Here is a 14,870-nt window from a genome sequence, read left to right as displayed (position 1 = left end):
GAGTTTTGGGCGCATCTTCACCATCACCAGATAATGGTCCGACTCGATGTTGGCGCCCCGACAGGATCTGACGTCGATGATGTCCGAAAAGTGCCGGCTGTCGATCAAAACGTGGTCGATCTGTGATTGAGTTTGGTACGGTGATCTCCAGGTGTACTTGTGTGGGAGGCGGTGCTGAAAAAAGGTACTACGTACGGCCATTCGTTTGGAGGCGGCGAAATCAATGAGTCTGAGGCCGTTTTCGTTGGTCAGCTGGTGCGCGCTGAACCTTCCAATTGTCGGTTTAAATTCCTCCTCCTGGCCGACCTGAGCATTGAAATCCCCGATGACGATCTTGATATCATGTTTTGGGCAACGGTCGTATTCACGCTCCAGCTGCGCGTAGAATTCGTCTTTGTCGTCACCGGTACTTCCGAGGTGAGGGCTGTGCACGTTGATGATGCTGATGTTGAAGAACCGGCCCTTGATTCTCAACCGGCACATTCGTGAGTTGATCGGCCACCACCCGATCACGCGCTTTTGCATCTTTCCCATCACTATAAAAGCTGTTCCAAGCTCGTGTGTGTTGCCGCAGCTCTGGTAGATGGCACGACCATCTGGATACGTTCGTACCGTGGAGCCCTTCCAGCATACCTCCTGCAGCGCTACGATGTCGAATTTGCGGCTCTTCAATTCGTTGGAGAGCACGTGGGTACTGCCCACAAAATTTAGAGATCGGCAGTTCCATGTTCCAAGTTTCCAATCGCTAGTCCCTTTTCGTCGCGTGGGTCTTTGCCGATTTCCATCCGAAATTTGTTGTTCGTTATTCGTTGCTTATGTTTTTTTAGTAGTCACAGGCTCGCAAGGCCCGCAGCTAACCCCACTATCTCGCAGGAGGACCGTCGTGATGTTGCTGTTTTGGGTCCCGAAAACCACCAGGACGTTGTTGCACTCCGCACGCCGCCCCTAACATGGAGAACAGACGCGTGCGAAGCCCCCTAACTCATTCTGCATGCGACCAAAGCATCCACCGGGGTTGGGTACCCGATCTCCGCTAAGGTTGCTCGCACCCCAGCTAGTACCACGGGGAGGTAGAGAATCGGAGTTGCAGACAAGAGGTGATATGACCACTACCCGAAGGTTGGGTGTATGGGGTCTCGAGTTGCACATTGTCTACTTCACTAGCCACAGTGACCTGTAGTAAGAATCCTTAAACTTGAGACACATTCCACCGTGACGTGAAATCGCTTTTCCGGACTTTTCTGCACTGTTATCATTCTAGAAGTCAACCAATTTACTTGAAAATGAAAAAAAAATATTGCAAACGTTCGCAAATTGAATTTCCTTCAAAATGAATATAATTTGTTCATTTTAAATTTTAAGCTGTTTTTGTTGTGATTGATTACTTTTGTGACGTGAATTCACGCTAGAATTACCCATTTCGGACCTTAGCACAATCGTCTTTGATTTCCTCTTCTCTCTGTGGAAATAGAATATCGGTGTCTTCAAATGAGTTATAAAGAAAACAATTATCCACAATTTGATGTACGTAGCTTTTCGATTGAACAACAACGAACGAAGTTATGCTTATTTGAAGTTGTGACGTGAATTCACTGAGTTCAAACAGAACAGGGTAGTTGACTGAATTCACGTCACGAAATATAAAGTTATACTGTGGTTATACTGAACCATTCATTGGAGCCTTCAAATTTTATGTACACTTTCCAAAACGATATTTTGTTGTTCCGACTTTTACAATCATAAATTTTCAGTATCTGCGCCTAACTTTTTCCTTATTTTGATTGGCACTTGAATTGCAACCCAAGCAACCAAAAGTCGCGTTTTTACTTAACTCCGAACTCCGAAGTTCACATTCGGCTGAAAAAATGTTTTACGGGAACTTCAGGTGACTCTTGTCACGTAAAAGTTACTCAGGAAATTTTATCGCCCTTTGAAAGGATAAACTATCGATAATGGAACTTCTAAGCGCATTTAATGGAACTACTTTCAAGAAGGTCGATAACGTTCGCGTAACATCCTAAAACGCACCATTAAGATACTTGAAGGTGTTTTAAAGAACCTATATGGGAATTCTAAGTGACATGTCAAAAATGTCTGTCAATTTCATGTCATGGTATTTGTTTCGTTTATATCTGTACTGATATTTACAAAAGGAATTCAAGATTTTTTCGAATTTTTCTTATAAATGTTAAGATATTCGAATAAATTTTTGATGATGCGAATTATTGTTATTATTCATATTGTGTACTGAAAGTCCTTCAAACGACATAAGGAACAAACTATTGATCAATCTATTCTATCATCTCAAATGATATTGAGCTTAAATACTAATTATTACAATAGCAATGAACTATTGCTGGATTGGTCGAGAGGCTGGTGAGTTTCATTGCAATCTAGAGAGCAGCGGTTCAATTTCCTAGGCGTGTAAGCAGCTTTTGTAATCAAAATAATATAATTTAAACTAATGAGATGATAGACCATGATAGACCGGCAACCTAGCAATCTGACTTCTGGTTGTCAAAGCAATCTGTCAATCGGATTTTTTTTCGGCGCGTAGAAGTTTCTTGACATTCTCTTAGAAGCTGAATAGCGTTCTCTACAGCCACCTAAATGAACTTGAAAGTAGCTTTAAGAACTAAAATTTTGGGCTGATTAGAATTCCCTTCAGATACAAACTAGAGCTGATTAATGTTCTATGGAACCTTTTTAAGGGAATTTTGGTTGCTTGGTAAGATGTTGAAGGATCATATGTTAAAATAACTACTGTCTTCGTTTAAAGATTCACCAAAACAATTTTTTTTATTTTTATTTAAATCTTTTTGAATTTTTATTTGAAAATAATTAACTTATTAAAAAAATCAACTAAATTAAGCTCGATTAGTAGAAATCTGACCATCTGGAGGGTCAAAACAGCTTTTAGAGCTCATTTTACATATGAAATTTATCAAAAAATCAAATTTTGTGACGTGAATTCGCGCTGTTGTAACTCAGCTAGATTCCAACCGATTTCGATAAATTTTAGAGTTTTAGAATCTTCTTATCATTTTCAAAGAAAATCTCATTTTTTATTTCAAAAAATGTCAGAGTTTTCTCGTAAAATTAAAAACTTCCCTTTTTTGTGACGTGAATTCACTCATTTGCGACTGTTTTTGTTCGCTTTTCAAACCAACTACATTGAATATAAACAAATTCTTTTTTCTACAAAATGAAGCCGTGTTTTTTGGCTTCTGAACATACTAAAAATATTTCCAAAAAAAAAATCATCCATATATTAAAATTAATGATTTTGTAAAAGTTGTCAAAAACACCACTTTTCCAACAAAAAATTGATTTTCAAAATCATCTAAAACATGTGTAAAATAACTTTTTTCTCTTTTTTCCGTTGGTTTTGTGTGATTTGAATTATCAAAATTATTTGCCCTTAGATTAGGAATCTGTGACCTGAGACCAGAGAGCAGAGACTTGAGATCTGAGAGCTGAAACTTAAGATCTGAGGTCTGAGATCTGAGACTTGAGAACTGAAACATGATGCCTTAATTTCAGAATCGAGATCTGAGACAATAACTCGGCCCTCATCCTGGGAGCTGCGAAGCAAATATAGCAGAACTGATAATGATAACTGGTTTATCCCTTGTTTAACACTGAGCGATAAATATCAGAACGCGATGACTTCTCATCCGTTTCCAATGACGATCAAGATAACTCGTCCGATATCATTTTTTCTCAGTCAGTTCTAGTTCAAAAAAATTCTCCGGAAAAACTGGAAGCGAGCAAGAGAACAAACGCACATAAGATGTTTTTCCAGCTATTTGCGTCCATTCTGACTCTCCACGCTCTTAACTTCATGGAAAATTGTGAGAAATTTTCACTCGTCCGGGAGCTAAAACTTATCCTTAACGTTAAAAGAGATGATAAATTTGAATCGAAATGCACAACTTATCGAAAGCAAAATTGAAATTGACAAGTCCTTATAAAGTGCGCATCTCTCACGGATGTTTCGAACGACAAATTCTACCGGAGGATAACGGCATTTGGGCTCCCTGTCTGGGAGCAGAGACGTGGAGATCTAAAACTTTTGAGACCTGAAACTTAAGATCTGAGACCTGGGATTTAAAAATTGATCTGGTGAAAACTGAAATCTTGTTCCGAACTACGTAAAAATTCAACTTAATCTTCTGAATGGTTCATTTTCTAAATCTTGAATTTCTGAGAACCTCTGCCGAGTTTCTCGCAAACAATTCCGGTCGTACGTCATTGCTCATGACGACTGCTTTCTTTCTTTTAACGTTTGTTGAATTCTTGATGGCTGCGCGGTGCGTATGGGTTTATTGGAGCAAAAAACAACAAAACCCGAACACTTCTCCACCTCGTCTCTTCCTGAAAGGAACTTTCCTTGGGAAATGAAAAATGCGTAACGGAGCGTGGACCTTTTTTTTCGGCTCTTCCAACCACTACCGAGTAGACGTTTGCCGTCTGCTGACAGGGCAACGCGCGTTCTTCACTCTTCAGCCAGAAACATCTGACGGCAGAAGTAACAACTCATCCCCTATTACAGGAATGTTCTTTTGATTTTTTGTTGTTGTTTTTTTGTCAGAGTATTTGCCTCACTCTACAGCTCAGCCCTGCCAGGGAGAAGTTTGAAAGCTGTCTACCCATCAGATGTTAGCGTGCGACTGCCACTTCCGTTCTGAGGCGAGATGGCAAATGTCGCGTCTCGTCGTAGAGCAGTTTGGCTGAGTTGCTAATTAATTTCTGGCATGGCTTTATTGAGTTACGGCTTGAAGAGCTGGGGGTTTGTGGAGTTGTTTTTTAATCTTTACATAGGTAGACAGGTTGCCGCTATCCGGGCGCTCGTGGCAATGCTTCAGAAGTTATATTTACTTCGTTCGAGTGACAGATTTCATTACCCATTCGAAGGATGAATAATTTATGGCATGTGATTGTTTATGTTCATTACAGCTTTTCTCAATGATGAGCGTGCTGATAAAATTAAAATTATCAGCAACGGGATTGATGGCTGCAGGGGTGATTCTAATGACAATAATTTACCCTTTAAATGGTTTCAAATAATAAATTTTGAACTTATCTTGGAAAAATCTATTTATAAATAAATTTTAAACATGTTAACAAAGTTGTTTAATTTGTTTTATTTGGATGAAAAGCTATTTAACCTAACATTCGGTTCAGTTTAGAAACAAAAAGAGAAAAAAACATGACACATGGACAAGAATCTTAATCTGAATTATGAATCTGAATCTTGAAACTGAATCTTGAATCTGAACCTGAATCTTAATTCAAAATCTGAATCTAGAATCTGATTCTTTATGAATGGAACGACTGTTTTGGTTGATTTTTTTTATAGGGATTTTTAACGGCTATCAGTCTCGGATTTTTAAGTAAAAACGACTGTTTTTTACTTTAATTACTTGGAAAGATCCTCAACTGAAATATTCTTGAAAGTCGAGATCAAAGCTCCGCGAAAACATTTGAATGGACTGAATTAAATTAGGTATCACAATGGATAAGTTGGAGGTTTGAAATCCATGATGACGTCAAACCATCCCTAAGCATTCACAAAAGACACCCTTCAGATCTATTATTTCTATCTCAGAGGAAGCAAAGTCATCACCAAATCCCATGTGACCAGTTAAAATATTTTCTTCCGCTACAAACCGATATCCGCTTCGAATCTTCCCAAAACAGAAAAAATAACTTTGTCCTGCCGAGTTTTCGCAATCTGATTTAAAATTCGGATCCCAGCGTCCCAAATGATAGGGCTCTTATCGCCCTCGAACCTTCGCATAATATGCCTGCGAGTATGTATCCTTATATGGGTCTTTTCACACTCGTCCTCATACATTAACCCTCGCCGGGTGAGCAATGTTCCGAGACACGGTTTTGTTCGGATCGGCGACGTTGTCCTTGGGGACGTTCTTCTTCCAGTCGGAGCATCTCATGACAACGGCAGGTGATGACCAGTCGAGGAAAAAGGGCAACAAAAAAGGATCCTTCAATTCTTACGGCGATACATGTTAAAGGAGAACAAGGCGTGGACTAGGCGTCGGGAAAAGAAGCTGCTTCTAAAAAAATTCCGGAAACTGATTTGGAATTGGGAGGAAGGATTTTTGACATGCAGGAAGATGGATTCAAAAATAAAAGATATTTAAAATTTTTTGCAAGATTTTTTTTTGAATTTCAACGAATAATCAAAACTCTTTTGAGATGTTACCCTTCAAATTGACAACTTTCAAAAGACAAGCAAGAATGATGTTACCGAACTTAAAAGATCCCGTCGGTTATTCGCGATCACTTCTGGGGGTGTTTCTGTTCACTCGATCAAAGTCCACACTACGATCTCAAACTTGTGATGTTCTCAAAAACGGTTTTTATTAAACTAACACACGGTTTACAAATTAACAACTCGACGTAAGTTTATTTGAAAGACCGATCTGTGCTCGGGGAGGTTTTATTACGGACTATCTTCAGTGTGCAAATCTAATTTTGATTAGACCTACGTGCGATGTTTTTTAGATGCTTTATCATTCGATCGGGAGACCGATCGGCCTGATAAGAGAGTGCACCTACTATATTCGCTAACAATGCACGATCATCATCATTGCTAACCAATGATGACTGCCTATCTTCTACAATAGTGTGGCTTGATTTTGATAGTTGGTAGAAATGATCGGGATCGGCGTTAACATTGCCGCCCGCCTTGGAATAACAGATTCCAATTTTTAAATTAAACAGATTATAGCCTACTGGATAAATCTAACAACTTTGATAATCGCAACGAACATCGTCAATAATGATGGATATGAGTTTCACAAGTATAATTTTCTAACACTTTTTCGGCTTCTCCGTTGATCTGACTCGAATTGCGGACCGCAAATTGAGTGTTTCCAACTTCTGATGGTACCCAACGTCGGTTGACGTTCGTGGACCTTCTAGCGCCTGGGTTCACCTTCTTCGTGGTCAGGGTTTCCTCCTCTCGTCCTTCGCCTTTTCCTCGCTCGTGGACTCGGTTGGATCCTGGGGATGATCGACGATTGCACAGGCCGTCCGCCTTGCTCACGCCGCCAGCGTCGGGGGGTGAGGGACCAGAGAATCTATCAATAATATGAGAGGCGATTTTTTACAAGAATTTAACAAACAAAAAACGACTTCCCTGAACCGCGGAGGCGGTCCGCCTCCGCGGGCGCACCCTGCGCCTTCGTTGGCCATCGGATAACGATGACATCGGTGAAAATGTGGCGGATTTCTCAAAATTAGCATTTCCTCTCCATGCTGGCAGTTGGCGAAATGGACCCACGTTGTTGGATTGACCCTCGATCGACGGAAACGGATGGTGACTGTGTGACGACCTTTGGTGATTATATGATGATGGTGGTGATGACTTGTATGATGCAGATCCGAACCCTTGTGGACTGTATTTGGCGATGTATCCTGTCAATGAAACATGGTGGTTTGATTTCGAGCAATGCACAATGCACGGGACTACATAACTTTGCGTGGGAGTTCCCAAACTCCCACAGAATACTAGACGCATTACAACAAATTGATAAATTTCGAACTTAAGTCGAGCAGGACACATAATGACTTCTTCAGGTGGGTTGATCTGACATCAATGGATGGTACGATGGGACTTCGATGGACAGCGATTGATTTTGCGGTCTCTTAGAAACCACAGACAGGACAACGATGCTGCACAGAGTTCGTGGAAGGTTTTAAACCTCCACATCAGCTGATGATCGTGTAGATTGTGGGGGTGGTACGTTGTCGGAGATTGGAAGAATACAAATCTTCGCGATGCCTCTGGTGAATTCTCCGTTCTGTGTCTGGACCTTGACAACTCGTACGTTACCGTCGTTTCCAAAGTAAACCATTTTGACTCTGCCAATGAGCCACTTCAGGGGAGGTACGTTGTCCTCTCGCAGCAAAACCATCGTTCCGACGACCAGATTGTCTCGCTGTTTGCTCCATTTATTGCGAGTTTGCAGATTGGCTAGATATTCCTTGGACCATCTGCTCCAAATATGTTGCAAGAAGTTTTGCACACGTTGCCATCTCGAGAGGGTTGTTTCGTTTAGATGGCCAAGGGATGGCTCGGGTAAGGCCATGAGTGGCCTAGCAGTGATGAAATGGCCGGGTGTGAGGGCAGAAAAATCTTCAGGGTCACTTGATAGCGGTGTGAGTGGGCGTGAATTTAGACAAGCCTCGATTTGTACAACTAGCGTGAAGAATTCGTCGAACTTCAAAATTGTTATGCCAATTGTACGCTTCAGATGTGCCTTGACCGACTTGACGGCGGACTCCCACAGGCCACCAAAGTTGGGAGTTCTACGAGGAATGAACTTGAAGTTTATGTTATCTGCTGCAGCTTCTTTAGCGACATTCTGAGCAAACTCTTGGGTGTTGAAAAGAACGCGCAACTCATCTAACTCGCGTCGGGCACCTCGGAAATTTGTGGCGTTATCGCACATGATGATCTCAGGCCTACCACGACGACCGACGAACCTTCTTAAAGCAGCGATAAAGGCGTTCGACGTGAGATCACCAACAATCTCTAAGTGAACTGCTTTCACAACGAGGCAAACGAACACAGCAAGGAAGCATTTTACAGGGCGAGCTTTCCGTTGTGGGTATTGAATGCTGAATGGGCCACAATAGTCCACGCCAACACGCTGGAACACAGGGCCTCGACGACACGTTCAGGGGGCAAATCTCCCATCAGCTGCTCATGAACTTTCGGCTTCACTCTGTAGCATTTGACGCATCTGTGGATAACTCGACGAACTAAATTTCTCACCTGGACAGGCCAGAATCTTTCTCGGAGGCTTGATATCACTAACTCTTGCCCAGCGTGGAGATATTTGAGGTGATAGAAGGCGACGATGGTTTCCGTCAACGGATGATGATTACTTAGAATTAAGGGATGTTTGCGACCGACAGAAAGTTCAGCATTTCTGAGCCGGCCACCGACGACAAGAAGTCCGTTGCTTAATCGAGGGGTAAGATTCTTAATTTTCGACGAAGATTTGACGGATCCGCTTTTCTTCAGCTCTTCAATTTCTTCAGGATAACTTTCTTGTTGAGCCAGACTAACCAATTTCAAAAGGGCCTCTTCTCGTTCTTGAAAGCTCAGGAAACCTGTACGATGATTTTCACGGTTTCTTAAGTTGTGCACGTATCGTAGCATGAGCGCTGTTATCCTGATCAAGTCTGATAAAGATTCACGCAAAGCAAATATTGGGTTTGGCTCGACGATTTGAGCGGGTGTCGAAACTGTTCGTTCTTCCAGCAATGTGGTGTCGAAATCTTCGGGTGCAAACTGAGTAGATTTTGGCCAGCTACTCCGATCTAATTGCAACCATGGCGGGCCTTGCCACCAGCCTTGGTTCGACGAAAGCTGTTCAGGGGTAGCTCCTCGGGATAAAACATCTGCGGGGTTCTCGCAGCCAGCGACGTGGTTCCAAATGCCAGACCGTGTGGTGTGCTGGATTTCTGAGACCCTGTTGGCCACAAAGGTGTCCCATCGGGATGGTGGAGATGATAGCCAACATTTAACAATCATCGAGTCAGTCCAAAAGAAATGTTGGCTGGTTATTTTGATGCTTTGGTTAACCTTCTCGAACAAATGGGCACACGTCAGGGCCGAGGACAATTCTAGCCTGGGTATGGTGGTCTTTTTGCGCTTCCTTTTGAGGTCATCCAGCGGAGCAACACGAGATTTAGCCGTCAACAACGAAACAGTAACTTCTCCACTGAAAGATGTGCACCTCAAATAGATGCAAGCGCCGTACGCTTTTTCTGATGCGTCACAAAAAGAATGCAACTCCACGGATATCGTATCTCTGCCAAAAGCTACCCATCGCGGCACTTCAAGATGTGCTAATTCCTCTAAGTTGCGTCGATAAGTCAGCCACCAATTTGTTGACTCTTCGGGGAGGATTTCTTCCCAGGAAAGCTTTGATTTCCAAAGATCCTGGAGAAATATCTTAGCCTGGACGATTACGGGGCCAACCAGGCCAAGAGGATCGAAGAGTTTTGCGAAGTCAGACAAAATGGTTCTCTTGTTCATCTCAGAAGAATTATTCCATTGAGGAACGACGAAGCGAAAGATGTCTGGGCGAGGCTGCCAAGTGAGGCCTAAAGTTTTGACGCTACCTGAACCCTGGAACTGCTGCGAAAGGCGTTCATCTCGAAGGTAGGGTGGAACGGAATCGAGGATTTCCACACAATTGGAGCTGATCTTACGCAGATTCATTCCGGCAGATCCCAAAAGAGCTATAAGTTCACCTATGGTCTTGTTTCCTGTCTCAAGACTGTCGACGCTGAGCAATGCATCGTCGACGTAAAAATTGTGATGAATGGCGTCAGATGCATGAGGATACGTGGATTCGTTTTCATCGGCAAGCATTTTAAGACAGCGAGTGGCCAAATAAGGTGCCGGCGACGTACCATACGTAACCGTGGTTAGGACGAAAGTTCGAATGGGTTCAGTTATGCTACTTCTCCAAAAAATGCGCTGAAGATTATGATCGATAGGGTCGACGTCGATCATGCGATACATTTTCTCGATGTCACCTGTTATGGCATATTTCCGAAGACGAAAACGCAGCATAATCGAGAAAAGGTCTTCCTGGACAGTCGGACCAACCATCAAAGTCTCGTTCAGAGAAACACCGCTACTTGTCGCTGCCGAGGCGTCGAAAACTACGCGAAGCTTAGTCGTCGTGCTATCAGGCTTTAATACAGGTTGGTGTGGTAAATAGTACGCAACAGTTGACGCGTCATCTTCTTCGACTGGAGACAGTTTCCGCATGTGATTCAGTCGCAAATATTCATCGATGAAATCCGTGTAGAGTTGCTTCAGGACTGGATCAGAACTAAGTCGTCGCTCTAGTGCTCCGAATCTTCTCAGTGCCCTTGCCTTGGACTCTCCTAGTCGATTGATCATGAACGGTTTTTTGGGGAGTTGAACGACGAATCTTCCGTTCTTTCCACGCGTTGTCGTTTTAACAAAATGCGTCTCACATGCTGACTCTTCTAACGAAAGTGTGCTATTGGTGCGACATGATTCCAATTCGAAAAAACGTGCAAGTTCGACTTCAATTCTATTTATGGCATCTGAAGGAACGTTCAGCAGACAAACTGCTTCTTCTGGAATACCACCAGCGATTATCCAACCAAGATATGTGTTTTGAAGGGTTGGACCATGCTCTCCTAGCTTCATCTGATCATCTCGAACCAGCAAATCAAAAAATATCTCGGCACCGATGATCATATCAATTGCTTGCGACTCATTGAAGGTGGGATCAGCTAACTGAATCTCAACAGGCAAATTCCACTTGCAAATATCAATGGTTTTTGCGGGAAGGTTGACAGCGACTTGAGGCAAAACGTGAAATTTTAACAACCTGGAGAAATCTGACATGCGTGAACTGATTTCAGCAAATACAACTTGAGTTGAGGAGGACCGTGAACCACCAATGCCGGAAATAGATAAATTTTCACGGCTTCTTCTAAATTGCAGCATTTGAGAAAGTTTTTCCGACATGTAGCAGCGTTGAGAGCCGGAATCCAGAAGCGCTCTAGCTAGCGTGATTTTTCCGAATTGGTCAGCAACGCGTACAACAGCCGTGGATAAAAGTACATTGTGTGGGGTGCAATGTTTCGTAGAAAATGTGGGATAGCTTGTACTGGGAATGTCTGTGGCGGGATTTAGTGATTGAATGGAACTTGCATTTTGAGGAGGTGTGGGAATTGGGCGAATTTGTGTGGGCTGATTTGTTGAGGAGCCAGTCTGTGTTTGATTCGATTGGTTTGGTTGGGTTTGCGACTTAAGGTTTTGAGGTTGGTTGAATTTGGTGAAAACTTTAGTTGTTGACTTCGAATATTGATTCGCGGTGGTCGATGAGTTTGCATGTAACAACGAGTGGTGGTGTTGTCCACAATGTTGGCACTTCCCTCGAGTGCAAGAACGAGCTATGTGTTGAGGTGAGAGGCAGTTAAAGCACAGCGAATTACGTTTAACAGCTTCCACTCGTTCGCCGATGGACATCTTCGAAAATCTGGAACACTTGAATGCAGAATGGGCTGATTCCTTGCAGAATGGACAGTTGGTGGTTGGTTGAAGTCCTGTGTAGCTGGATGATGTGCGAAATTTCCTTGTTTCAGGCTGAGTCGATCGAACTGGAGCAACAGATTGAAGAACGATGCAGTGACTCTTAAGAAAAGCGATCATTTCAGAATATTTCGGAACCTCTTTTGAGTTAAAATGCGATTCCCATAGACGAGTGGTGCTAGGATGTAGTCGTTTGTACAGCATATATTGAAGCAAAGTGCTCCATCCTTCAACTTCTTCTCCAATTTTCTTAAGCATTTGGAGGCTTTGTTCGAAACCGTTTACCAGCTTGTTGAGGGAGTCGAAATTCTCATGACGAAGTGGTTCCAAAGCAAAAAGAGAATCTAAATGTGTCATAACCAGAAGCTTCTTATTCTCGAACACACTTTCCAAGGCTGCCCAGGCTATCGCATAGTTTGCAGACGAAATCTCAATCGATGCTATTTCTTGCAACGCATCTCCGGTAAGACTCGTCCGAAGATACGTGAATTTATCAATATCTGATAAACCCACGTCGTTGTGGATAAGATTCTTGTAGGTGTCCCTGAAGGTGATCCATTCTGCTATTCGTCCGCTAAATGTAGGCAGTTTGAGCTCTGGGAGTTTCACTTTTGAATGATGGGGAATATTAGCTGGCTCAATCTTTGAAGCAACTGCACCTAGGGATTGAATTTTCGAAAAAATTTGATTTTTTAATGCAAGCACAGTTTTTTCGAACTCCATTATAACCCGAGTATACTCCTCGTCACGACTTGATTGGGAGAGCTCTTCAAAATCATCCGCAGCTGCATCCAAAAGTACTTCGGTTCGCATTCTAAGGTCAATGAACTTTGGCCTCAACTCATCTAGCTGCTGTAGACTCATTTCTAAAGAACGAACATTTAATTCCACATCACATGATTCCACAAAATCTTTTATATTTATCACCGCACATCGTATCACACGCTCCTGCTTGCCAAGCAGTCGCAAATCATCGGTCGACATATTGAAAAATATTCACTGCACAAATTTGAACCGGTCTAATGCTCACCACAATTTTTTCAATGCACTTTGACTCGAATCGACCACGCGGTTGACAGAACAAAAGATTTCGATCTGTGGAACGTACAACCTTGAATTTAGCCAACGAAATATAATGCAATCGATCTTAGACAGAAATATTTTACAATATTGTAATGGACTCAACTCAGCTTCAAATAATTTTACGCCACAAATTCATGCAAGTTATTTTTTATTGAAGAAAAGACGACAATCATATTCAATTCAATCATTCATATTGGCCATCTAGTAAACGTCGGTCTCACATGCATCAGAGATCCGTACGCCACAGACAATTCTGACCACAGTACTTATCCGATTTATCCAGCGACAACGATGTCCAGCAACAAAGCATGCAGCAACAAAAGCACCAGCAACAAAGGCACTGCCAACAATAGCACCAGTCGAAATGGCGCCAAACGATCACTCCGGTAACACAGCTCAACACGATGCCCAACACGTTGGCCTGTGCAACGGTTTACAATCCACCAACGAACAGCAGCAGCGATCCAGAATGTCCTCAGCAACAGCAACGATCCATGCAGCAACCAGCGAACGGCCGTGTCCTTCTGATCTCCCCAGTGGAGATCGGTAAGCGAACACGTGCAAAATCTTCAACGGTTGGTTTCGCGTTTCCCGACGATCCGGTTCTAGCGGACCAAAAATGTTACCGAACTTAAAAGATCCCGTCGGTTATTCGCGATCACTTCTGGGGGTGTTTCTGTTCACTCGATCAAAGTCCACACTACGATCTCAAACTTGTGATGTTCTCAAAAACGGTTTTTATTAAACTAACACACGGTTTACAAATTAACAACTCGACGTAAGTTTATTTGAAAGACCGATCTGTGCTCGGGGAGGTTTTATTACGGACTATCTTCAGTGTGCAAATCTAATTTTGATTAGACCTACGTGCGATGTTTTTTAGATGCTTTATCATTCGATCGGGAGACCGATCGGCCTGATAAGAGAGTGCACCTACTATATTCGCTAACAATGCACGATCATCATCATTGCTAACCAATGATGACTGCCTATCTTCTACAATAGTGTGGCTTGAATTTGATAGTTGGTAGAAATGATCGGGATCGGCGTTAACAAATGAATTTTTACAAACTAACAACATAACTGGTGATAAATGTTTAATTTGTGAATTTAAAATCCAAGACAACATTGATTTTGATGTTTTCCATACAAACATCCGTCCAAAAACGAATGAAACTATCTGTTCGGCGATAATGAACCCCATTATCAAACCCAAATGAACGAACCCCATTCATGAAGCTATCTCAACTGAGAAAAAATGGCAGTTTGTCAAATTTGGGAGAGTGCGCAGCTTCACGCGATTTCATTCTTTAACTACTAAAAACTTTGAAATCTGCAGACAAAAATTCCGCAAAAGCTAATTTTATTTTGAGTACTGATTTCGACCAACTGCTTAACGAATGGCCCTGTTTGACATTAGTGTGCAATTTAAAACGGTACTCAAAATTTTATCTAAATATCTTCAGCTCAACGAACAATTAAATATTTAAAAGATTTAAAGATCGCATCGAAAATAAACCAATCTAATCTAATCGGCCTTTTCCAGGCTAAAGAATCGATCAGAAAAATAAAAAATCTGTGTTAAAAAAAGCGCTTCCAAAGTGTTACTTCAAATGAGCTCAACAAATTTTTCGAGAGAGGTGTTTTATTTATGCAGCTT

The 14,870-nt window shown here is 42.2% G+C and overlaps 2 protein-coding genes across 2 annotated transcripts in view; both read right to left on the bottom strand.

Moving 5' to 3' along the window:
- Positions 1-14,870, bottom strand: part of LOC129744036 (SPEG neighbor protein-like) — a 523,363-nt gene that overhangs the window by 404,429 nt on the left and 104,064 nt on the right. The gene's annotated exons all lie outside the window — the stretch shown is intronic.
- LOC129741835 (uncharacterized) lies at positions 8,618-13,111 on the bottom strand. Its single transcript, XM_055733628.1, has one exon. The coding sequence runs from the start codon at positions 13,109-13,111 to the stop codon at positions 8,618-8,620; it is 4,494 nt and encodes a 1,497-aa protein (XP_055589603.1).

Source organism: Uranotaenia lowii, chromosome 2 (assembly GCF_029784155.1).
Source record: "Uranotaenia lowii strain MFRU-FL chromosome 2, ASM2978415v1, whole genome shotgun sequence".
Lineage (NCBI taxonomy): Eukaryota > Metazoa > Arthropoda > Insecta > Diptera > Culicidae > Uranotaenia > Uranotaenia lowii.
The sequence above is the reverse complement of the archived record's forward strand: the minus strand, read 5'-3'. Positions and strand labels throughout refer to the sequence as shown.

Bases quoted from the DNA above. Each gene is read 5' to 3' on its own strand.
- LOC129741835 (XM_055733628.1), bottom strand. From the start codon at position 13,111: ATGTCGACCGATGATTTGCGACTGCTTGGCAAGCAGGAGCGTGTGATA.